At 43.6% G+C, this 27,260-nt stretch overlaps 1 protein-coding gene across 1 annotated transcript; it reads left to right on the top strand.

The window, feature by feature from the left end:
* Positions 1-522: 522 nt before the first annotated feature.
* On the top strand, positions 523-25,121 carry LOC123491598 (B-cell receptor CD22-like). The gene is made up of 9 exons (XM_045222755.1): positions 523-709; positions 18,985-19,197; positions 19,384-19,716; positions 23,189-23,443; positions 23,610-23,888; positions 24,044-24,307; positions 24,544-24,634; positions 24,732-24,795; positions 24,891-25,121. The coding sequence occupies exons 1-9, from the start codon at positions 523-525 to the stop codon at positions 25,119-25,121; spliced, it is 1,917 nt and encodes a 638-aa protein (XP_045078690.1).
* Positions 25,122-27,260: the final 2,139 nt, after the last annotated feature.

Consider the following 27,260-nt stretch of genomic DNA (forward strand, 5'->3'; position numbering starts at 1 on the left):
TATCATACTTTGTTTTTTAATTATATATACGTTGAGATGAGATCACTTAACAAATATTGTATTATTGTCCTGTACTAGGTTTATTTTCAGTTTGTAACTTGCCAGCACTCGTATCATCCATATTTTATTTTAGGAAACAAACATCAGTTCTGACTGCATCTGTAGGAATCATAGTTGTTGTTCTGGTTCTCATCCTCTGTCTCTCTGGCTTCATGTGGTTCAGGTGAGTGATCTTATAAATATTATTTCACTCAAACACTTTTTTACTAACTTAATTCGTTCATTAATGAATTAATTTATTCAAGAATAAATTCATTAATTAATGCGCAAACCAGGAAGAAGGCCTCCAAATCCACCTCTGACAGAAGAGACACATCAAACGAATGACAGGTGAGTCTGTTGGAATCAGAAGATGACTGTGATGACTGTGTATTGCTTTGTGAAACATTTCCACTCCTCATGTTGTCTGTCCTCTTCCCCAATCAGGGAGACTCTAGTCCAGTGTATGACAATGTCTCAAGCATGGTCATGACCCCTACTGCAACACAGACAGCAGCCACCGTAGACCAGGATGACGTTCACTACGCCAGCGTCCACTTCTCTCGCTCAAAAAACCAGGAAGTGCCTCTGTACTCCACCGTCCAGCTGCCCCAACCCCAGAAAGAGGACGAGAATGTCCAGTACGCTGCTGTGAAAATCAAACTCCCCAGTACTGGGAGCATATTCTGCCATTACAACAATGTAGAGTCAATACTATATAGAACATTGTGAACACACAGACAGCATCAAGGTCATTCATATGTTGCTGCTTATTGGAGGAGTAGACAATGATGTCATCAATAAACAAAACAGTTGACCCCTAGTGACCACTCATTGTTCCCTGAGAACTCCCTCCATCAATATCTGAAGGGTTGAATGAGCATTCTTCAGGCCAAATGGCATTTCCTGAAACTACAAACCCTACAATGGACATCGCAAGCCAATTACTATGACATGTCTATAATGAAGGAGTGATGTGATGTGATGAGGGTTTTAAGGAACTGTTCTGTCTACGTTCCAAATGGCGCCCTATTCCCTATTTAGTGGTCAAAATTACCTCACTATAAGGGAGTAGGGTATCATTTGGGACACACATTCAGTTTCATTTCTGTTTTTTTCTCCAGGCCTGTGGTGGCACAAGCAACTGAGGAGGACCCGTCTGTTCTCTACAGCACAGTCAACAAACCCAGAACAAAGAAGACCTGAACACAACAAACCCAGAATCAAGAAGACCTGAACACAACAAACCCAGAACCATGAAGACCTGAACACAACAAACCCAGAACCATGAAGACCTGAACACAACAAACCCAGAACCAAGAAGACCTGAACACAACAAACCCAGAACCAAGAAGACCTGAACACAACAAACCCAGAACCAAGAAGACCTGAACACAACAAACCCAGAAGCAAGAAGACCTGAACACAACAAACCCAGAACCAAGAAGACCCGAACACAACAAACCCAGAAGCAAGAAGACCTGAACACAACAAACCCAGAACCAAGAAGACCTGAACACAACAAACCCAGAAGCAAGAAGACCTGAACACAACAAACCCAGAACCAAGAAGACCCGAACACAACAAACCCAGAAGCAAGAAGACCTGAACACAACAAACCCAGAACCAAGAATACCTGTACACAACAAACCCAGAACCAAGAAGACTTGAACACAACAAACCCAGAACCAAGAAGACCTGAACACAACAAACCCAGAACCAAGAAGACCTGAACACATCAAGTTTGACAAAAATGCTCTATATCTAGACCTGTATATTCAAACTAAGTGATATAATATAATATACACTGAGTGGTCAAAGTATTACCTGCTCTTTCCATGACATAGACTGACCAGGTATGGAGTGACAGTGACAGTGATATCAACTGTGCAATTCAATGTCAACGATTTTTTGTTAGCCGTTGTGCAATTTTCTTTAAACTTTGTGAAAAGGGCAAGAGGGTATCTGATACTTTGAGGTGAGCATGGAAGTGGCAGTACGTGAGGAGTGGTTTGGGTATGTACGTGTGTGAATACACACCTGGTTGAAGACCTCTCATCTTTGCGTTTGAGGAAGTTGATTGATTGAATTTATTTGACCATTTGTAAAATACATAAGGGCACTCTAGCCGGTGACGCCTTCACATACAATTGAAGAAAATCATCAAGAATAACACAATAAAGATTAACAGCTTATTTCCATTGTGGTCCTTTTGAAGGGGGAAGGGGAACGTAACAAGGTTAGGCGGTAATTGTAATGACAACAGACAATGACAGACATAAATGGTTGTTTGTTTCATAACATGAGATAATTAGTACAATTTCCTTTCCTAATAAACAACTATAGACAGGTGCACCTCCCTTGTCTCACATACCCTTAATATATAAACCAATCAATCCCTAATATATACAAGACAATCACAATATAATAAACAACAGGCATGAAAAGGCAGAACATATACTATCCCAGTTATTTCCTTCTCAGCCACGTACTATAATCTTACCACTCACTTTTGAGACATGCTACTACTTAGCAATTTTTTCATTGAGAACTTGAAACTACCTATGGTGGTTATAAGTTTCAAATTCTTCTGAAGACTATTCCACAGAATGGCAGCTGAGTTTAAAAAAGTTTATTTCCCCATACCACTTTTAAATCTAAAAAAGTACAACGTCAGTTTCACTCCTTCTAGTGGAATAGTTATGGTTATCCCTTACTAAGTTAAAGTAGTTACATAGGTACCTGGGGACCTTACTGTGGACATTCTTATCTACAAGACACAATTTAATCTGAGCGACTCTATCCTCCACTTTGAGCCACCTAAGACTTTCAAAGTGGGAATAGTCAAGATGCGTAAGTGCTAGAAGTTTAAGAATAATCCTGACTAATTTGTTCTGAGATGTCTGCAATTTATATATTTATTATCTTGGGGGCACTATTGTACCAGGAAGACCATGCATAGTCAAGAAGAAGAAGCACCCTCTGCTCCCCCCTTCAGCCTCTATGGGGGTCTTGGGGCCCACCTCATCCCCCAGCAGCAGGGAGAACTCAGCCCCCGGGAGGTCGTTAAGGCAGCACCAGCTCTAGGAACACCTCAGGTCTCTCGTGACTCAGCTTCTCCACATAGAAGTCTGGGTTCAAGATGATGAGCAGGCGGCCTCCCACCCCACCATCACCCCCTGCAGGCGGCCCCCCACCCCACCATCACCCCCAGTATCCTGGTTGATCATCATGTTACACACTGTATCCCTGGTGGAACATGCACACAGGGCTGATGAAGACCTAGGCAAATCTCTAAACAACTGCCATATCTTTACAATGACTCTCTATCTCTCTCTCTCTCACACACACACAAAATGGTGTAGTGGTTAGCCAGATAGGAGAACTTGTATGTAGCCTATGTCAGGGTTCATTTTGGGTCCAATGCTCTGAAGATCAGTTAGCTGAAGACTCCTCTTTCACACAAACACACACTTTAGGTTGCAGTTCAGAGAAGCTCGCCTCGGCATAATGACAGCTCAGCTCACTGTTGTCTGTTTTTACTAGCTAGCTAGCTAACATTGTTAGCTTAAAGTGAACTAACTAGCTAGCTAGCCAACTATGGGGTCTTGCTGTAATTCAGCGGAAGCACAACATATTGTTCACAATCCACTCTGTTCAAAGCAGTTGTGTGATGCAAAAAAATGCTTTTAAAGGAAGTCAGATCACTTCATTGTTTATTCTATTTTATGTATTTTCATCAGTATCTTTATCCGCTGCCATATTCCGTTTGAAACCTCCACTGGTATCCTCTGACCCCGCCCACTTCTTCTCAGATTGGCCCGTTATAAAAAATAGGCGGGCTGAGCGGCATAGATTTGCATATTTCGCTCTCTGACTGAATTGTTTGAATACATCAAGGAAAACCAACAACATTGATGAAATACTTCATTGGAAAATGTGACTGCGTCCTGATTCTACACCCTTCCTGAAGTGTGCACTTGCATACTTTTTTCACATGTATTTAGTTAACAAAGATGAAACTCTAGCCAGCCAATGTTCACACCAATCCCATACTTAATTCCATGACAGGAAGTGTGCACTTCCACACTTGGGAAAGGGAGGAGATTGAGGACATCAGGCACCTTATTGCCAGTTTGTTATTGAACAAAGTGGATGAGGACATGATTGGGACATATTAGTCTCCCTAGGCAGACAGGTTGCCTCCCACAATGTTAACTATGTTCTTGCTGTTTCACTAGGTCTGGGATTTCCTACACTAGTAGAGACATATGAAGACTGGAGGCTGCAGTAATGTTGAGATGCCAGTAGGGAGCGGTCTAGTCTAGAACACTGGAACCAAACATATTCACCTTTCATTTGTGCTGGAACCTTCAGTAGCACATTGATGCAGCTCATGAGGAGGGTTGGGAATGGGTCACATTTTGCATCTTAAAAAATGTAGGCCCACTCCTCAAATAAAGAAATGCAACTATGCTGACTTTAGCACATTTTCTATTGAGATACAGTAACATCCCTTATGTGACATGCTGTTCACACACGCTACTTTTAAAATGTGTCACCAACAGAACTCACACTTAGGCTACTCCTACTTCTGCTAACACTTATAGTAGACTACTTCTTGTCTCCACACACTGACAGTCAGTTGACTCACTGTACAATACCTCTCCACTTCACTTCACTCTGTAAGTACACTTGACAATATGTTTAAATATTGTTTTTGGTCAATTGTTTTTAGTCATAATTCACATATTTGAGGGTAATGTATCATTTTACTTTTTGTTATGTTTTGACCTGTGTATTTCCTGTTTATTTATTTTATTTTTATATTATATTTTGTATTTTTTAATTCAGGGTCCATATTCATGAAGTCTCAGAGTAGAAGTGCTGATGTAGGATCAGGTTCACCCTGTCCATATAATTATGATCTAAAAGGCAAAACTGATCCTAGAACAGCACTCCTACTCCGAGACACTTTCTAAATTCAGGCCCTGGACTGTGTTGATGTGTTTAGTTTAGTTCAGTTTATTCATGTTCATGTTCATGTTTTTGTGTGGGTGGGCTGGGTTTAGGAGTAGTGTTAACCTGAGACACAGTGATGGTGGGTTGTGTTTAGGAGTAGTATTAACATGAGACACAGTGATGGTGGGTTGTGTTTAGGAGTAGTATTAACATGAGACACAGTGATGGTGGGTTGTGTTTAGGAGTAGTATTAACATGAGACATAGTGATGGTGGGTTGTGTTTAGGAGTAATATTAACACGAGAAACAGTGAGGAACATGAGTAACATTAGACTATGCAGAATATGGTCGTCTGCAGCTCAGTTGGTAGAGCATGGCACCTGCAACATAATGGGTTTGGTTCCTGGGACCACCCATATGTAAAATACACTACCGTTCAAATTTTGGAGTCACTTAGAAATATCCTTGTTTTCGAAAGAAAAGCAATTTTTTTGTCCATTAAAATAACATCAAATTGAGCAGAAATACAGTGTAGACATTGGTAATGTTGTAAATGGCTATTGTAGCTGGACATTTTTAATGGAATATCTACATAGGCGTACAGAGGCCCATTATCAGCAACCATCAGTCCTGTGTTCCAATGGCACGTTGTGTTTGCTAATCCAAGTTTATCAATTTAAAAATCTAATTGATCCTTTATGTTAGCACATTTGAAAACTGTTGTGCTGATTAAAGAAGCAATAAAACTGGCCTTCTTGAGACTAGTTGAGTATCTAGAGCATCAGCAGTTGTGGGTTCAATTACAGGCTCAAAATGGCCAGAAACAAATAACTTTCTTCTGAAACTCGTCAGTCTATTCTTGTTCTGAGAAGTGAAGGCTATTCCATGCGAGAAATTGCCAAGAAACTGAAGATCTAGTACAACGCTGTGTACTACTCCCTTCACAGAACAGCGCAAACTGGCTCTAACCAGAATAGAAAGAGGATTGGGAGGCTTCGGTGCACAACTGAGCAAGAGGACAAATACATTAGAGTGTCTAGTTTGAGAAACAGATGCCTCACAGGTCCTCAACTGGCAGCTTCATTAAATAGTACCCGCAAAACACCAGTCTCAACGTCAACAGTGAAGAGGCGACTCCGGGATGCTAAGAAAAAGCCATATCTCAGACTGGCCAATAAAAAGAAAAGATTAAGCTGGGCAAAAGAACACAGACACTGGACAGAGGAAGATTGGAAAAAAAGTATTATGGACCGACGAATCAAAGTTTGAGGTGTTCGGATCACAAAGAAGAACATTTGTGAGACGCAGACCAAATGAAAAGATGCTGGAGGAGTGCTTGATGCCATCTGTCAAGCATGGTGGAGTCAATGTGATGGTCTGGGGGTGCTTTGGTGATGGTAAAGGGGGAGATTTGCACAGGGTAAAAGGGAAATTAAAGAAGGAAGGCTTTCACTCCATTTTGCAACGCCATGCCATACCCTGTGGACGGCGTTTGATTGGAGCCCATTTCCTCCTACAACAGGACAATGACCCAAAGCACAGCTCCAAACTATGCAATAACTATTTAAGGAAGAAGCAGTCAGCTGGTATTCTGTCTATAATGGAGTGGCCAGCATAGTCACCGGATCTCAACCCTATTGAGCTGTTGTGGGAGCAGCTTGACCGTATGGTACGTAATAAGTGCCCATCAAGCCAATCCAACTTGTGGGAGGTGCTTCAGGAAGCATGGGGGGAAATCTCTTCAGATTACCTCAACAAATTGACAACTACAATGCCAAAGGTCTGCAAGGCTGTAATTGCTGCAAATGGAGGATTCTTTGACGAAAGCAAAGTTTGATGGACACAATTATGATTTCTATTAAAAATCATTATTTCTAACCTTGTCAATGCTATATTTCCTATTCAAACTCATTTCATGTATGTTTTCATGGAAAACAAGGACATTTCTAAGTGACCCCAAACTTTTGAACGGTAGTGTCTATGTGCAAGACTGTAAATTGCTTTGGATAGTTGAGTCTGCTAAATGGCATTATTTATGGACAGCAGACTACAATAGACTAAACAGTCAATACAGCAGGCTATGGTGATGTTCATTGATGCCTCTGCTAGATAAAGTTACTACCAGTACTGTACAACAGAGGAGGCTGGTGGGCAGATATATAGGAGGATGGACTCATTGTAATGTCTGGAATGAATGGAACAGTATCCATTCATTCTGTTCCTAGTACTGCCCAAATGAATGAAGATATCACATGAGGACTTGAGGCTGCAGTTATGTTGAGATGCCAGTCGGGAGAGCTCTAGTCTAGAACACTGGAACCTTCAGTAGCACTTTGATGCAGCTGATGAGGAGTGATGGGATTGGGTCATATCTTGCCTCTTTTAAAAATGTATGGCTCACTCCTCAAAAGAAGAAATGCAACTACAGGCTACATTAGACTATATATGGATAACAGGCTACATTAGACTATATAAAATCAAATCACATTTTATTTGTCACATGCACCGAATACAACAGGGGCAGACCTTACCGTGAAATGCTTACTTACAAGCCCTTAACCAACAATGCAGTTCAAGAAATAGAGTTTAGAAAATATTTCCAAAATAAACTAAAGCATTTGATTAATTGTTCAAGCAGTCTTATGGCTTGGGGGTAGAAGCCTTTTGGACCTAGACTTGGCTCGCCGGTACCGCTTGCCATGCGGTAGCAGAGAGAACAGTGTATGACTTGGGTGACTGGAGAATTAGAAAAAATTTTGGGCCTTCCTCTGACACCGCCTAGTATATAGGTCCTGGATGGCAGGAAGCTTGGCCCCAGTGATGTACTGGGCCGTACGCACTACCCTCTGTAGCACCTTACGGTCGGATGCCGAGCAGTTGCCAAACCAGGCGGTGATGCAACCAGTCATGATGCTCTCGATGGTGGAGCTGTAGAACATTTTGAGGATCTGGGGACCCATGCCAAATCTTTTCAGTCTCCTGAGGGGGAAAAGGTGTTGTCGAGTCCTCTTCACAAATGTCTTGGTGTGTTTGGACCATGATAGTTTGTTGGTGATGTGGACACCAAGGAACTTGAAATTCTCGACCCTCTCCACTACATCCCCGTCGATGTGAATGGGGGCATGTTCGGCCCTCCTTTTCCTGTAGTCCACGATCATCTCCTTTGTCTTGCTCACGCTGAGGGAGAGGTCTTTGTCTAATGTAGACTGTTATCAAAGACCGCCCTCAATGAGCTGTATAAGGCCATAAGCAAACAAGAAAATGTTCATCGAGAAGCGGTGCTCCTAGTGGCCGGGGACTTTAATACAGGCAAACTTAAATCTGTTTTACCAAATTTCTACCAGCATGTCACATGTGCAACCAGAGGGAAAAACAACTGTAGACCACCTTTACGAGGGAGCGCCTTACAAAGCTCTCCCTCGACCTCCCTTTGGCAAATCTGACCCTAATTATAACCTACTGATTCCTGCTTACAAGCAAAAACTAAAACAGGAAGTACCAGTGACTGGTCAGATGACGCGAATGCTACGCTACAGGACTGTTTTGCTAGCACAGACTGGAATATGTTCTGGGATTCATCCAATGGCATTGAGGAGTATACCACCTCAGTCACCGGCTTCATCAATAAGTGCATCAACGATGTCGTCCACACAGTGACCGTACGTACATATCCCAACCAGAAGCCATGGAATACAGTTAACATCCGCACCGAGCTAAAGGCTAGAGCTGCCGCTTTCAAGGAGCAGGACACTAATCCGGATGCTTATAAGAAATCCCGCTATGCCCTCACGTGCTAGCTAATGCTACTACCAGTACTGTTCAACAGAGGATGCTGGTGAGTGAATATATAGGAGGATGGACTAATTTTAATGGCTGGAGTGAATGGAACAGTATCCATTCATTCTATTCCTATTACTGGCCAAATGAATGAGGACATCATATGAAGACTGGAGGCTGCAGTAATGTTGAGATGCCAGTAGGGAGAGCTCTTGTCTAGAACACTGGAACCTTCAGTAGCACTTTGATACAGCTGATGAGGAGTGATGGGAATGGTTCATATCTTGCCTCTTTAAAATGTAGGCCCACTCTTCAAAATAAGAAATGCAACCCTTTTCTGATATGCTGTTTATGCATGTTAATGTCTTAGCGCCCGTTTTAGGCTACTTTTAAAATGTGTCAACCACAGAACTCACACTTACTGTAGGCTACTTCTTGTTTCTCTGCACTGCCAGTAAATGTTGTTGGTTTAGATGAACTGACTCAGCATCACCTTCCTGTCATCCATAGACCTCTACATCCTGAACCATATCAGAGTCCTATATATAAACATTATACTGTATGTACCTCATTAGCACTTTATATTCACATAATAGTGTATGGATAACAGGCTACATTAGACTATATATGGACAACATGCTACATTAGACTATATATGGATAACAGGCTACATTAGACTATATATGGATAACAGGCTACATTAGACTATATATGGACAACATGCTATATTAGACTATATATGGATAACATTTACATAACATTTACATTATTTAGCAGACACTCTTATCCAGAGCGACTTACAGTTAGTTAGTGCATACATTATTTTTATATACTGGCCCCACGTGGGAATTGAACCCACAACCCTGACGTTGCAAACGCCATGCTCTACCAACTGAGCTGCCGGCCATTCCCTCCCCTACCCTGGACGAATTGTGCGCTGCCCCATGGGTCTCCCAGTCACGGCCGGCTACGACAGAGCCTGGATTCGAACCAGGATCTCTAGTGGCACAGCTAGCACTGCGATGCAGTGCCTTAGACCACTGCGCCACTCGGAAGGTTTAACAGGCTACATTAGACTATATATGGATAACAGGCTACATTAGACTATATATGGACAAAATGCTACATTAGACTATATAGGGATAACAGGCTACATTAGACTATATATGGATAACAGGCTACATTAGACTATATATAGCTAACAGGCTACATTAGACTATATATGGACAACATGCTGCATTTGACTATATATGGATAACAGGCTACATTAGACTATATATGGACAACATGCTACATTAGACTATATATGGATCAGGCTACATTAGACTATATATGGACAACATGCTACATTAAACTATATATTTTCTCCCATGCTTTTCTGCAGATCCTCTCAAGCTCTGTCAGGTTGAATGGGGAGCGCTTCTGCACAGCTATTTTCATGTCTCTCCAGAGATCAAATCAAAATCAAATGAAATTTTATTTGTCACATGCGCTGAATATAATGTAGACCTTACCGTGAAATGCTTACAAGCCCTTAACCAACAATGCAGTTTTAAGACAAATAAGAGTTATGAAAAAATATATACTAAATAAAATAAAAGAGCAACAATAAAATAACAATAAGGAGGCTTATACAGGGGGTACCGGTACCGAGACAATGTGCGGGGGTACAGGTTAGTCGAGGTAATGGAGGTAGTATGTACATGTAGGTAGGGTAAAGAGACTAAATGTTACATCGGGTTCAAGTCCGGTCTCTGGCTGGGCCACTCAAGGACATTCAGCCACTCCTGCGTTGTCTAGGCTGTGTGCTTAGGGTCGTTGTCCTGTTGGAAGGTGAACTTTCACCCCAGTCTGATGTCCTGAGCGCTCTGGAGCAGGTTTTCATCAAGGATCTCTCTGTACTTTGCTCCGTTCATCTTTCCCTTGATCATGACTAGTCTCCCAGTCCTGCCGCTGAAAAACATCCCCACAGCATGATGCTGCCACCAACATGCTTTACCGTAGGGATGGTGCCAGGTTTCCTCCAGACCTGATGCTAGGCATTCAGGCCAAGGATTTCAATCTTGGTTTCATCAGACCAGAGAACCATGGTCTGAGAGTCCTTTAGGTGCCTTTTGGCAAACTCCAAACGGGCTGTCATGTGCCGTTTACTGAGGAGTGGCTTCCATCTGGCTATATAAAGGCCTGATTGATGGAGTTCTGCAGAGAAGGTTGTCCTTCTGGAAGGTTCTCCCATCTCCACAGAGGAGCTCTGGGGCTCTGTCAGAGTGACCATGGGGTTCTTGGTCACCTCCCTGACCAAGGCCCTTCTCTCCTGATTGCTCAGTTTGGCCGGGCGGCCAGCTATAGGAAGAGTCTTGGTGGTTCCAAACTTCTTCCATTTAAGAGTGATGGAGGCCACTGTGTTCTTGGGGACTTTCAATGCTGCAGCCATTTTTTGGTACCCTTCCCCAGATATCAACACAATCCTGTCTCAGATCTCTACGGACAATTCCTTAGACCTCATGGCTTGGATTTTGCTCTGACATGCACTGTTAACTGTGGGAACTTATATAGACAGGTGTGCCTTTCCAAATCATGTCCAATCAATTGAATTTGCCACACGTGGTCTCCAATCAAGTTCTAGAAACATCTCAAGGATGATCAATGGAAACAGGATGCACCTGAGCTCAATTTCGAGTCTCATAGCAAAGGGTCTGAATACTTATGTAAATAAGGTATTTCTGTTTTTTATGTCTAATACATTTGCTATAATGTTGGAAAACCTGTTTTTGCTTTGTCATTATGGGGTATTGTGTGTAGATTGATGAGGAAATCAATTAATTTAATCCCTTTTAGAATAAGGCAGTAACGTAACAAAATGTGGAAATACTTTCCGAATGCACTGTATATTGAAAACAGTTTACATTAGACTATACAGTATATGGACAGCAGCAGTCAATACAGCAGACTATGGTGATGATGATACTGATGCCTCTGTTAGCTAATGCTACTACCAGGACTGTACACAAGGGTCAACAGTGTAACATAATATGATAGTGGCATGTTGTACTACTACAGACATCAGGGTTTGGGTGATTAAATATGACTTTATCAAGTAGCCAGTGTTGTGTTTCACCATTCTACCTGATTCATTTCCAGTTTGTTATGTTGTTATTAGCCCAACATTATAGAGGACATTATTATTAGGAGGCTGCAGTAATGTTGAGATGCCAGTAGGGGGAGCTCTAGTCTACAACACTAGAACCGTCAGTAGCACTTTGATACAGCTGAAAAGGAGTGTAAATGGATTGAGTTTGTAGAATAAATAAATCATGGAACAGGTGGGCACCCAACACATTCTAAGATATTATAAACATTCCAAATAAAATAGTCAACATATTGTTAACATAGTTCTGTATTTAAATAAAAGTGGAAATGGGGGACATTTTGTCCATTTTAGAAATGTAGGGCCCACTCTAATACAGTAACCTCCCTTTCCTGACATGCTGTTCTGGTCCTCATGCATGTTAATGACTTAAAGAGGAAGGAAAGGACAGTTCTGGATCAGCTACTTGTGTTCTGACTACTTTAAGTATTTGTCAACCACGAAACGGACACTTACTGTCTGTCTCCACACTACCAGTAAATTGACTCACTGTACAATACCTCTCCCCTTCACTTCAATCTGTAAGTACTCTTGATGATATCTTGAAATATAGTTTTGGGTTATTGGTTTTTAGTCATTAGTCATATACTTGAGGATAATGTATCATTTTACTTCTTGTTATGTTTTGAGCTGTGTTTTGGTTGTTACATCAGGGCCAGTATTCATAAAGTGTCTCAGTGTAGGAGTGTGGATCTACATAGGGATGAGATGATTAACCAGGGTAAAAAAGACATGCAAACAAACATTTGAATCTCTGCTCAGTGTGTGTGCGTGTATGGACCCGTGTGTTTGTGTGAATGACACAGTGGATTTAGCTGAGGGCCCTTTAGGACCAGACTGATAGGGAGCGCTCCTGTAAGTCGCTCTGGATAAGAGCGTCTGCTAAATGACTAAAATCCTCTTATCTACCAACATAGATAGGGCTCTAACTCCTCTAGCCCCACAGTGAAATAGGGTGCAGGCCAGGCAGCAGGCTGTTAGCCAACCTGCCAGCTTAGTGGAGTCTGCCAATAGCACAGTCAGTGTAGTCAGCTCAGCCATACCCATTGAGACTGTGTCTGTGCCTCGACCTAGGTTGGGCAAAACTAAACATGGCGGTGTTCACCCTAGCAATCTTATTAGGATAAAGACCTCCTCCATTCCTGCCATTATTGAAAGAGATCGTGATACCTCACATCTCAAAATAGGGTTACTTAATGTTAGATCCCTCACTTCAAAGGCAGTCATAGTCAATGAACTAATCACTGATCATAATCTCGATGTGATTGGCCTGACTGAAACATGGCTTAAGCCTGATGAATTTGCTGTGTTAAATGAGGCCTCACCTCCTGGTTACACTAGTGACCATATTCCCCGTGCATCCCGCAAAGGCGGAGGTGTTGCTAACATTTACGATAGCAAATTTCAATTTACAAAAAAAAAATGGCGTTTTCATCTTTTGAGCTTCTAGTCATGAAATCTATGCAGCCTACTCAATCACTTTTTATAGCTACTGTTTACAGGCCTCCTGGGCCATATACAGCGTTCCTCTCTGAGTTTCCTGAATTCCTATCAGACCTTGTAGTCATAGCAGATCATATTCTAATTTTTGGTGATTTTAATATTCACATGGAGAAGTCCACAGACCCACTCCAAAAGTCTTTCGGAGCCATTATCGACTCAGTGGGTTTTGTCCAACATGTCTCTGGACCTACTCACTGCCACAGTCATACTCTGGACCTAGTTTTGTCCCATGGAATAAATGTTGTAGATCTTAATGTTTTTCCACAAAATCCTGGACTATCGGACCACCATTTTATTACATTTGCAATCGCAACAAATAATCTGCTCAGACCCCAACCAAGGAGCATCAAAAGTCGTGCTATAAATTCTCAAACAACACAAAAATTCATTGATGCCCTTCCAGACTCCTTCTGCCTACCCAAGGACGTCAGAGGACAAAAATCAGTTAACCACTTAACTGAGGAACTCAATTTAACCTTGCGCAATACCCTAGATGCAGTTGCACCCCTAAAAACGAAAAACATTTGTCATAAGAAACTAGCTCCCTGGTATACAGAAAATACCCGAGCTTTGAAGCAAGCTTCCAGGAAATTGGAACGGAAATGGCGCCACACCAAACTGGAAGTCTTCCGACTAGCTTGGAAAGACAGTACCGTGCAGTACCGAAGAGCCCTCACTGCTGCTCGATCATCCTACTTTTCCAACTTAATTGAGGAAAATAAGAACAATCCAAAATTTCTTTTTGATACTGTTGCAAAGCTAACTAAAAAGCAGCATTCCCCAAGAGAGGATGGCTTTCACTTCAGCAGTGATAAATTCATGAACTTCTTTGAGGAAAAGATCATGACCATTAGAAAGCAAATTACGGACTCCTCTTTGAATCTGCGTATTCCTCCAGGGCTTAGCTGTCCTGGATCTGCACAGCTCTGCGAGGGCCTGGGATCGGGAGAGACACTTAAGTGTTTTAGTACTATATCTCTTGACACAATGATGAAAATAATCATGGCCTCTAAACCTTCAAGCTGCATACTGGATCCTATTCCTACTAAACTGCTGAAGGAGCTGCTTCCTGTGCTTGGCCCTCCTATGTTGAACATAATAAACAGCTCTCTATCCACCGGATGTGTACCAAACTCACTAAAAGTGGCAGTGATAAAGCCTCTCTTGAAAAAGCCAAACCTTGACCCGGAAAATATAAAAAACTATCGGCCTATATCGAATCTTCCATTCCTCTCAAAAATTTTAGAAAAAGCTGTTGCGCAGCAACTCACTGCCTTTCTGAAGACAAACAATGTATACGAAAATGCTTCAGTCTGGTTTTAGACCCCATCATAGCACTGAGACTGCACTTGTGAAGGTGGTAAATGACCTTTTAATGGCGTCAGACCGAGGCTCTGCATCTGTCCTCGTGCTACTAGACCTTAGTGCTGCCTTTGACACCATCGATCACCACATTCTTTTGGAGAGACTGGAAACCCAAATTGGTCTACACGGACAAGTTCTGGCCTGGTTTAGATCCTACCTGTCGGAAAGATATCAGTTTGTCTCTGTGAATGGTCTGTCCTCCGACAAATCAACTGTACATTTCGGTGTTCCTCAAGGTTCCGTTTTAGGACCACTATTGTTTTCACTATATATTTTACCTCTTGGGGATGTTATTCGAAAACATAATGTTAACTTTCACTGCTATGCGGATGACACACAGCTGTACATTTCAATGAAACATGGTGAAGCCCCAAAATTGCCCTCGCTAGAAGCCTGTGTTTCAGACATAAGGAAGTGGATGGCTGAAAACTTTTTACTTTAAACTCGGACAAAACAGAGATGCTTGTTCTAGGTCCCAAGAAACAAAGAGATCTTCTGTTAAATCTGACAATTCATCTAGATGGTTGTAAAGTCGTCTCAAATAAAACTGTGAAGGACCTCGGTGTTACTCTTGACCCTGATCTCTCTTTTGACGAACATATCAAGACTGTTTCAAGGACAGCTTTTTTCCATCTACGTAACATTGCAAAAATCAGAAATTTTCTGTCCAAAAATGATGCAGAAAAAATTAATCCATGCATTTGTTACTTCTAGGTTAGACTACTGCAATGCTCTATTTTCCGGCTACCGGATAAAGCACTAAATAAACTTCAGTTAGTGCTAAATACGGCTGCTAGAATCCTGACTAGAACCAAGAAATTTGATCATATTACTCCAGTGCTAGCTTCCCTACACTGGCTTCCTGTTAAGGCAAGGGCTGATTTCAAGGTTTTACTGTTAACCTATAAAGCGTTACATGGGCTTGCTCCTACCTATCTTTCCGAGTTGGTCCTGCCGTACATACCAATACGCACGCTACGGTCACAAGACGCAGGCCTCCTAATTGTCCCTAGAATTTCTAAGCAAACAGCGGGAGGCAGGGCTTTCTCCTATAGATCTCCATTTTTATGGAACAGTCTGCCTACCCATGTGAGAGACGCAGACTCGGTCTCAACCTTTAAGTCTTTACTGAAGACTTATCTCTTCAGTAGGTCATATGATTGAGTGTAGTCTGGCCCAGGAGTGTGAAGGTGAACGGAAAGGCTGGAGCAACGAACAGCCCTTGCTGTCTCTGCCGGGCCGGTTCCCCTCTCCACTGGGGTTCTCTGCCTCTAACCCTGTTGCAGGGGCTGAGTCACTGGCTTGCTGGTGCTCTTTCATGCCGTCCCTGGGAGGGGTGCGTCACTTGAGTGGGTTGAGTTACTGACGTGATCTTCCTGTCTGGGTTGGCGCCCCCCTTGGTTTGTGCTGTGGTGGAGACCTCTGTGGGCTATACTCGGCCTTGTCTCAGGATTGTAAGTTGGTGGTTGGGGATATCCCTCTAGTGGTGCGGGGGCTGTGCTTTGGCGGAGTGGGTGGGGTTATATCCTTCCTGTTTGGCCCTGTCCGGGGTTTCTTCGGATGGGGCCACAGTGTCTCCGGACCGCTCCTGTCTCAGCCTCCAGTATTTATGCTGCAGTAGTTTATGTGTCGGGGGGCTGGGGTTAGTTGGTTATACCTGGGAGTACTTCTCCTGTCTTATCCAGTGTCCTGTGTGAATTTAAGTATGCTCTCTCTAATTCTCTCGTTCTCTCTTTCTCTCTGAGAACCTGAGCCCTAGGACCATACGTCAGGACTACCGGGCATGATGACACCTTGCTGTCCCCAGTCCGCCTGGCCTTGCTGCTATTCCAGTTTCAACTGTTCTGCCTGCGGCTACGAAACCCCTACCTGTCCCAGACCTGCTGTTTTCAACTCTTTAATGATCGGCTATGAAAAAGCCAACTGAGAGACCTGAGCCCTAGGACCATACGTCGGGACTACCGGCCGTGGTGACTCCTTGCTGTCCCCAGTCCGCCTGGCCTTGCTGCTATTCCAGTTTCAACTGTTCTGCCTGCGGTTATGGAACCCCTACCTGTCCCAGACCTGCTGTTTTCAACTCTTAATGATCGGCTATGAAAAGCCAACTGAGATTTATTCCTGATTATTATTTGACCATGCTTGTCACTTATGAACATTTTTGAACATCTTGGCATGGTTCTGTTATAATCTCCACCCGGCACAGCCAGAAGAGGACTGGCCACCCCTCATAGCCTGGTTCCTCTCTAGGTTTCTTCCTAGGCTTTCGCCTTTCTAGGGAGTTTTTCCTAGCCACCGTGCTTCTACACCTGCATTACTAGCTGTTTGGGGTTTTAGGCTGGGTTTCTGTACAGCACTTCGAGATATTAGCTGATGTAAGAAGGGCTATATAAAATAAAATTGATTGATTGATTGATTCTGTTAGGCGTCTCCACTTCACATTAAATAGTTATCTTTCACACCGCAGTGAGTGATGGTTAGGTCCATTCACACTTCAGCACATCAGCAGCAGTAGCAGAATTAGAATGTTGTCAACCACCAGCAGGGTTGGAGTAAATTCCATTTCAATTTAGGAAGTAGACTAAAATTCCAATTCCAAATATTTTCAATGTTTTTCAATTAGGAACATTTGGAAGAATTGGAATTGGAATTTGGTTTAGTTTCTGAATTGACTGGAATTTAAACAGGATTGACACCAACACTGCTTTTTACTTCCATGATGTATATTGAAATTAATACTAGACTTACACTATATATACAAAAGTATGTGGACACCTCTTCAAATTAGTGAATTCGGCTATTTCAGCCACACAACTTGCTGACAGGTGTATGAAATCGAGCAAACAGCCATGCAATCTACATAGACAAACATTGGCAGTAAAATGGCCTTACTGATGAAGAGCTCAGTGACTTTCAACATGGCTCCATCATAGGATGCCACCTTTCTAATAAGTCAGTTTGTCAAATTTCTGCCCTGCTAGAGCTGCCCCGGTCGACTGCAACTGCTGTTATTGTGAAGTGGAAACGTCTAGGAGCAATAACGTCTCAGCCTCAAAATGGTAGGCCACACAAGCTCACAGAGAACGGGACCGCTGAGGGTCATCTGTCCTCGGTTGTAACACTCAGTACAGAGTTCCAAAATACCTCTAGAAGCAATGTCAGCACAAGAACTCTACGTCGGGAGCTTCATGAAATGTGTTTCCAAGGCCGAGCAGCCACACACAAGCCTAAGATCACATTGCGCAATGCCAAAGCGAGGTCCATACAGAAATGGTTTGTCGAGATTGATGTGGAAGAACTTGACTGGCCTGCATAGATCCCTGACCTCAACCCCATTGAATACCTTTGGGATTAATTGGAACACTGACTGCGAGCCAGGCCTAATTGCCCAACATCAGCGCCCGACCTAACTAATGCTCTTGTGGCTGAATAGAAGCAAATCCCCGCAGCAATGTTCCAACATCTAGTGGAAAGCCTTCCCAGAAGAGTGGAGGCTGTTATAGAAGCAAATGGGGGACCAACTCCATACTAATGCCCATGATTTTGGAATGAGATGTCAGACAAGCAGGTCTCCACATACTTTTGGCCGTGTAGTGTGTATAAGGGAATGTACATTTGTGTAGATGGGTTCTACAGTATCCTGCACATTTTTACATGCATTTGGATGTAATATTGTCATGTCTGTTTGTTTATGTACTTGACACCACAAATGAAGTTCTCTTATGGTTGAGTCCTGTGACATGGCACTATGTTTCAGGTGTTCTAGGGCAAAATACTATGAGGAGTGTCTGTGCTTTAAAGGGGTCATCAGTGGACCTGCGCTGTCCTGTAACATATCCCAGTTGGACCCAAGTCACAGAGAAAATCTGGTTTAACAAATGGTTGAATGGTAAGCCTTATGATCTGAGATTGGACCCTAAGTATGAAGGTCGTGTGGAGTACCATGGAACTACAGAGAAGGACTACATCCTGAGAATAACAGACCTGAGAGAGAGTGACAAAGCAACATATCACTTCAGATATAAAACAGACAACTCAGGATGGAAAGATGGCTCACATGGATTCACACTCAGTCTCACAGGTATTGCATAAATAGTATAGTACAACAAGTTATTTATGACATGTTCTATGAGAACAGTGAAATGGTGGTAACTGACAGACACTGGTGTTGTTTTCATACCCTCTCCCTTTAGATCTAAAGGTGGATGAGAAATGGACATATTACAAGACGCTGACCTGTAGCACCACCTGTACTCTGACTGGTAACCCCACCTACATCTGGTACAAGAACGGACAATATCTAGCTGAGAGCACCTACAAGGTCAAATATTCAGTCTCCAGTGAGGATGCAGGCAGCTACTCCTGTGCTGTAAAAGGCCATGAGGATCTCCGCTCTCCTGCAGTCTGTGAGTGGAAATACAAAAAAGTGTGGATTCAAACACAGTGTTTAACTCTACCAATACCAACAGCTAAAATGGTTATGATTTATACTGAAACTACTTGAAATTAACACTTTCCTTCTTTACTTTGCACCCAAAGAAACAAGACATGAAACGTTAAAACTATTAACAGATAGCCTCTTTATTTTTCAGGTGTTCGTGATAAGAACTGCTGGAGTGTGACTTACACCAACAGAAGAATCTGTGTCTTAAAGAACTCCACAGTGGACATATCCTGCTCTTACACTCATCCCAGTAGTTATATAGAAGAAGGTTCATTCTGGTTTACACAAAAAGACCCTGTAGATCTCAGTTCATACTCAGAGTATGCAGGTCGTGTGAGGTACAACAGGAACACAGAGAATCACCACACCATGATAATCACAGACCTGACAGAGAATGACTCGGCTGAATACAAATTCAGATTACTAACAACAGATGAGGGGAGATTTTCTGGAATTCCTGGTGTGATCTTGACTGTCACAGGTAATACTCTAAACTGTGTGTTATTGGATGCTAGCATGCTAGTTAGCTATGGCGTCATAGTTAGCTAGCTGAATAAAGTAAGTTGAGTCTATTCCTTGAAACATTGAACCGCTGTAGTTTACAACAATTCTAATTTCTAAAGTGGAAGTTGGGAGAGTTTTATTCGGGTGGTTCAGTGAAACAATTATAGTTTCTGAGGTGGAAGTTGGGAGAGTTATATTTGGGAGTTTTTTGGTGAGGGAGGCCCTGCTCTCTCCTTTCCCAGATGTTTAGTTCATTTAATTCCGATCTCCTCTGCATTATTGTAGCCATATGCTACAGCCTGTCAACTATGCCTCTGCCTATCCCTGTTCTCTCCTCTCCGCACAGGCTACACAAACGCCTCACACCGCATGGCTGCTGCCTCTCTAACCTGGTGGTCCCTGCACACACCACAAACCTGGAGTTCCAGGTCTCAGGCAGCCTCTGGAACTGCCGTTCTGCTGCCAACAAGGCTGACTTCATCCCAGCCTATGCTACCCTCCAGTCCCTCGACTTCCTGGCGCTGACGGAAACATGGATTACCACTGAAAACACTGCTACTCCTACTGCTCTCTCCTCGTCTGACCATGTGTTCTCGCATACCCCGAGAGCATCTGGTCAGAGGGGTGGTGGCACAGGAATCCTCATCTCTCCCAAGTGGTCATTCTCAATTTTTCCCCTAACCCATCTGTCTATCTCCTCATTTGAATTGCACGCTGTCACAGTCACTAGCCCATTTAAGCTTAATATCCTTGTCATCTATCGCCCTCCAGGTTCCCTTGGAGAGTTCATCAATGAGCTTGACGCCTTGATAAGTTCCTTTCCTGAGGATGGCTCACCCCTCACAGTTTTGGGGGATTTCAACCTCCCTACGTCTACATTTGACTCATTTCTCTCTGCCTCCTTCTTTCCACTCCTCTCCTCTTTTGACCTCACCCTCTCACCGTCCCCCCTACTCACAAGGCAGGCAATACGCTTGACTTCATCTTTACTAGATGTTGCTCTTCTACTAATCTCACTGCAACTCCCCTCCATGTCTCCGACCACTACTTTGTATCCTTTTTTCTCTCGCTCTCCTCCAACACTACTCACTCTGCCCCTACACAGATGGTAATGCGCCGCCGCAACCTTCGCTCTCTCTCTCCCACTACTCTCTCCTCTTCCATCCTATCATCTCTTCCCTCTGCTCAATCCTTCTCCCTCCAATCTCCTGATTCTGCCTCCTCAATCCTCTTCTCCTCCCTTTCTGCATCCTTTGACTCCCTGTGTCCCCTATCCTCCCGGCCGGCTCGGTCCTCCCCTCCAGCTCCGTGGCTTGATGACTCATTGCGAGCTCACAGAACAGAGTTCCGGGCAGCTGAGCGGAAATGGAAGAAAACTAAACTCCCTGCCGACCTGGCATCTTTTCACTCCCTCCTCTCTACATTTTCTTCATCTGTTTCTGCTGCTAAGGCCACTTTCTACCACTCTAAATTCCAAGCATCTGCCTCTAACCCTAGGAAGCTCTTTGCCACATTCTCCTCACTGCTGAATCCTCCCCCCCACCCCCCCACCCCCCTCCTCCCTCTCTGTGGATGACTTCGTCAACCACTTTGAAAAAGAAGGTTGACGACATCCGATCCTCGTTTGTTAAGTCTAATGACACTTCTGGTCCTGCTCACACTGCCCTACCCTATGCTTTGACTTCTTTCTCCCCTCTCTCTCCAGATAAAATCTTGCGACTTGTGACTGCAGGCCGCCCAACAACCTGCCCGCTTGACCCCATCCCCTCCTCTCTTCTCCAGACCATCTCCGGTGACCTTCTCCCCTACCTCACCTCGCTGATCAACTCATCCTTGACCGCTGGCTATGTCCCTTCCATCTTCAAGAGAGCGAGAGTTGCACCCCTTCTCAAAAAACCAACACTCGATCCCACTGATGTCAACAACTACAGACCAGTATCCCTTCTTTCTTTTCTTTCCAAAACTATTGAGCGTGCCGTCTTTAGCCAACTCTCTTGCTATCTCTCTCAGAATGACCTTCTTGATCCAAACCAGTCAGGTTTCAGGACTGGTCATTCAACTGAGACTGCTCTTCTCTGTGTCACGGAGGCTCTCCGCACTGCTAAAGCTAACTCTCTCTCCTCTGCTCTTGTCCTTCTAGACCTGTCTGCTGCCTTTGATACTGTGAACCATCAGATCCTCCTCTCCACCCTCTCCGAGCTGGGCATCTCCGGCGCGGCTCACTCCTGGATTGCGTCCTACCTGACCGGTCGCTCCTACCAAGTGGCGTGGCGAGAAGCTGTCTCTGCACCACGTGCTCTCACCACTGGTGTCCCCCAGGGCTCAGTTCTAGGCCCTCTCTTATTCTCCCTATACACCAAGTCACTTGGCTCTGTCATATCCTCACATGGCCTCTCCTATCATTGCTACGCTGACGATACACAACTAATCTTCTCCTTTCCCCCCTTCTGATAACCAGGTGGTGAATCGCATCTCTGCATGTCTGGCAGACATATCAGTATGGATGACGGATCACCACCTCAAACTGAACCCTGGCAAGACGGAGCTGCTCTTCCTCCCGGGGAAGGACTGCCCGTTCCATGATCTCGCCATCACGGTTGACAACTCCGTTGTGTCCTCCTCCCAGAGTGCGAAGAGCCTTGGCGTGACCCTGGACAACACCCTGTCGTTCTCCGCTAACATCAAGGCGGTGACCCGATCCTGCAGGTTCATGCTCTACAACATTCGGAGAGTACGACCCTGCCTTACACAGGAAGCGGCACAGTTCCTAATCCAGACACTTGTCATCTCCCGTCTGGATTACTGCAACTCGCTGTTGGCTGGGCTCCCTGCCTGTGCCATTAAACCCCTACAACTCATCCAGAATGCCGCAGCCCGTCTGGTGTTCAACCTTCCCAAGTTCTCTCACGTCACCCCGCTCCTCCGCACACTCCACTGGCTTCCAGTTGAAGCTCGCATCTGTTACAAGACCATGGTGCTTACCTGTGGAGCTGTGAGGGGAACGGCACCTCCGTACCTTCAGGCTCTGATCAGTCCCTACACCCAAACGAGGGCATTGCGTTCATCCACCTCTGGCCTGCTGGCTCCCCTTCCTCTGCGGAAGCATAGTTCCCGCTCAGTCCAGTCAAAACTGTTCGCTGCTCTGGCACCCCAATGGTGGAACAAGCTCCCTCACGACGCCAGGACAGCGGAGTCACTCACCACCTTCCGGAGACATTTGAAACCCCAACCCCCCCCAAAAATAAATAAATAAATAAATTGTAAAGTGGTTATCCCACTGGCTATAGGGTGAATGCACCAATTTGTAAGTCGCTCTGGATAAGAGCGTCTGCTAAATGACGTAAATGTAAATGTAAATGTAAATGACATACAGTTACTACTGTAATAGGACAAGTCTAATCACATCACACGCCTGTCTGGAGTCAAATATGACTTAAGTTTCCTCTTAGGTATCCTGTTAGAGATGGATCCTACTTCTGTGTCAGAGAGGGAGAGAGTCACACTGAGATGTAGAACCAAATGTCCAGTCGGTCTCAACCCCACCTACATCTGGTACAAGAACGGACAACGGCTGACCAACCCAATCACCAGTTATAACAGCCTGATCCTAGACCCAGTCTGCAGTGAGGATGCAGGGAACTACTCATGTGCTGTAAAAGGCTTTGAGAGAATCCTTTCTCCAGAAGAGACTCTCACTGTCAGATGTGAGTACATGGGGTTTTGATATATCTACAGTGAGTCATTGATAACAGCTCTCTAATACATGATTCTACATGTCAGTGTAATATACTAATCTATAGTAATTTACATCATCTCCATGTGCATTTCATGTTATATGAGTTCCTTTTTATCCATCATCTTCAACACCAGATGGCCCAAAAAGCACCTCAGTGTCAGTCAGTCCCTCTGGTGAAATAGTGGAGGGCAGTTCAGTGACTCTGACCTGCAGCAGTGATTCCAACCCACCTGTGGACAAATACACCTGGTACAAGAAGAATGGAGTCTACTATCCATCAACCACCTATATGACTGCAGGACCACATCTTGTCTTCAATCAAATCAAGTCATCAGTCACGGGACAGTACTACTGTGAGGTCTATAATGGGATTAAGACAGGGAGGTCTGAGTATATCAACGTCAATGTGAAATGTGAGTAAAGTACAGCTCAGCATCAAATGTGTTCCTGTTAATGTTTTGTGTAAGTGGATTCTATTTTTTATAGTCTGGCTTTACAGATTTTGATATATGTCATGTGAGGTTGTAATTGCACCATTATAATCCTCGGACAAATTCTACTTTACCAGACGCTCCGAAGAACACCTCAGTGTTAGTCAGTCCCTCTGGTGGAATAGTGGAGGGCAGTTCAGTGACTCTGACCTGCAGCAGTGATGCCAACCCACCTGTGGACAAATACACCTGGTACAAGAAGAACGTAACCTCACCAAAAGCATCAGGACAGAGTTACAGCATCACTAACATCAGCTCTGAGGACAGTGGAGAATACTACTGTGAGGCCCGGAATAAAATAGCATCTAAGAACTCTACAGCTCAGATGATCATTGTAGCAGGTAAAGTTCCATGTTCAATACTTCAATGCAAAATGACAAGTTTCAAGCTAATCTTAATAATTGTGTTTTGACTGATTACACTTTGGTTTATAATTATGTGTTAGCTTATGAGATCCCTTGACAAGTATTATAAGATCCCCTAGTATTAACATGTATTGTATTGATATTCTGTATTATGTTAGTTTTTAGATTATAAGAACATACCATGTACTCACATCATACATATTATATTATAGGGAAACAAACCTCAGTAATGACTGCAGCTGTAGGAATCATAGTGGTTGTTCTGGTTCTCATCCTCTGTCTCTCTGGACTCATGTGGTTCAGGTGAGTGAAAATGCATATTTTTTTCTATAATTTCACTTTAGTAACTTCATTGATTGATTGATTGATTTCTTCATACATTCATTCATGTGTAAAACAGGAAGAAGGCCTCCAAATCCACCTCTGACACAAGAGACCCAAGTGATATAGCAGACGATGGACAGGTGAGTCTTTTGGAATCAGAAGATGACTGTGATGTCTGTGTATTCTTTGTGGAACATTTCTACTCCTCATGTTGTCTGTCCTCTCACCCCATCAGGGAGACTCTAGTCCAGTGTATGACAACATCTCAAGCATGGCCATGACCCTTACTGCAACACAGACAGCAGCCACCGTAGACCAGGATGATGTTCACTACGACAGCGTTCACTTCTCTCGCTCCAAAAACCAGGAAGTGTCTCTGTACTCAACCGTCCAGAAACAGAAACAAGACGAAGATGTCCAATACTCTGTTGTGAAATTGATTCGCCCCAGTTCTGCCACCAAGTGAGCATATTCTGCCATTACAGCAACATAGAACCAATACTAGAACATTGGAAACACACAGCATTTAAGGAAACGTTTGTTTGTTTACAACCAAATCTGGATGTCCAGGGGGTTGGAAAGTAGATTCTTATTTACTGCATTTCTATACAATTAAAACACTTTAAAATGTTATTTGGAAAACAGCAAAAACAAGCAAAAATGACCCCAGCCGTTATCACCTTGGCTGCTGTAGGTTCATTCACCTCAGTCCATCTACAAACACATAGCCTATTAGCTATACAGTTGTAATGTTATACCCCTGAAAGGGAGGAAATATGGGAGATGATTCACACTGACACGCAGCATCAGCAACAAAACAAAAACGTGTGACATTTTTATAACTGTATTGTTCGCATGTTGATAGCATTTTAATGTATGCCTATAGGGAAGATAGGCCAAGTGGAGATATTCATATTGAAACATATCTTTTTTTATGTTCCTAAATTGTTTGATCAGACCCCAAGTTTGGGAACCACTGTAAAAACCTCTCTCTCTGCTTGCTTCCTCTCTCTCTCTGTCTCCTCTACTTCCACCTGCATGCATTGCAGCCTGCCTCAGCCTCTCCAATGAGCACCACATCACTGTCTGTCTCAGTAGCCTAGCTTAGTAGTGTTTGGTTTTCTCCTGCTGAGGTAGGCTCTGTTTAACATTAGATTCTTACTTCATCCTTCTAGACCTGACTGACTGTAGACAAGGCAGGAGTCGCGGGACAGTTTTAAAAATGGCCTTTGTCCGGCATCTCGCAAACACACTGTCAGCAGAGCAACCTGCGGCCTGGGGTAGTTCGTTTCACATCGCCCTCGGCAAGTGCCACGAGAAGGGGAATTAGCCGTTTGAGAGAGTGGTGAATGTGCTGATAAAATTAGGGAGGCATATCTGGGGGATGCCAGAGATCATAACAAACAAACCACTGTTCATGATTCCACTCATTCACAAAGAGGCAGGCGCGATTAGTCAGATCAAGAAAATAAGCGTTCTGAGCTTTGACCAACGCTGGGAGCAATATGTAGATGTTGATCCGTAATTCATTTTCTTCACTGTGTACAGTATTTGTATTAGGCTATTATTATTATTTTCAAATTAGAAAAACATTTACGACCTCTGTGTCCTCAAACGTAGTAACGGCCATGTGCTCATTGGAGGAGTAGACAATGATGATGTCATGAGTGATGTATATTGTGCATAAAGGTCATTCATGCCTCAACACCAGAAACAGGACGAGGAAGTGCAATAAACTGCTGTGAAATGTAACCGCTCCACTGCTGCCACCTGGTGAGCATATTCTGCCATTAAGGTCACTAATTTGCTGCTGCTTATTGTAGATGTCATCAATAGGCAAAACAGTTGACCCCTAGTGACCACTACTGATGTCATTTCCTTAAACTATGGACCCAACAATGGACATCTCAAGACAATTATTATGACATGTCTATAATGAGGGAGTGATGTGATGATGGTTTTGATGAACAGTTCGGATGAGTTCCAAATGGCACCCTATTTCCTATTTAGTGCACTACTTTTATCCTGAGCCCATAGGCCCTGGTGAAAGATTGTGCTTTATAAAGGGTATAGGGTGCCACCATTTGGAACACAACTTTTGTTTCATTTTTGTTTCTCTCTCTTCAGACCCGCAGCACAAGCAGCTGAGGAGGACCCCTCTGTTCTCTACAGTACAGTCAACAAACCCAGAACCAAGAAGACCTGAACACAACAAACCCAGAACCAAGAAGACCTGAACACAAGAAACCCAGAACCAAGAAGACCTGAACACAACAAACCCAGAACCAAGAAGTCCTGAACACCACAAACCCAGAACCAAGAAGCAAGAAGACCTGAACACAACGAACCCAGAAACAAGAACTCCTGAACACAACAAACACAGAACAAAGAAGACCTGAACACAACATTCCCAGAACCAAGAAGACCTGAACACAACAAACCCAGAACCAAGAAGACCTGAACACAACAAACACAGAACCAAGAAGACCTGAACACAACAAACACAGAACCAAGAAGACCTGAACACAACAAACCCAGAACCAAGTAGACCTGAACACAACAAACCCAGAACCAAGAAGACCTGAACACAACAAACCCAGAACCA

This window comes from Coregonus clupeaformis, chromosome 9 (assembly GCF_020615455.1).
Source record: "Coregonus clupeaformis isolate EN_2021a chromosome 9, ASM2061545v1, whole genome shotgun sequence".
Lineage (NCBI taxonomy): Eukaryota > Metazoa > Chordata > Actinopteri > Salmoniformes > Salmonidae > Coregonus > Coregonus clupeaformis.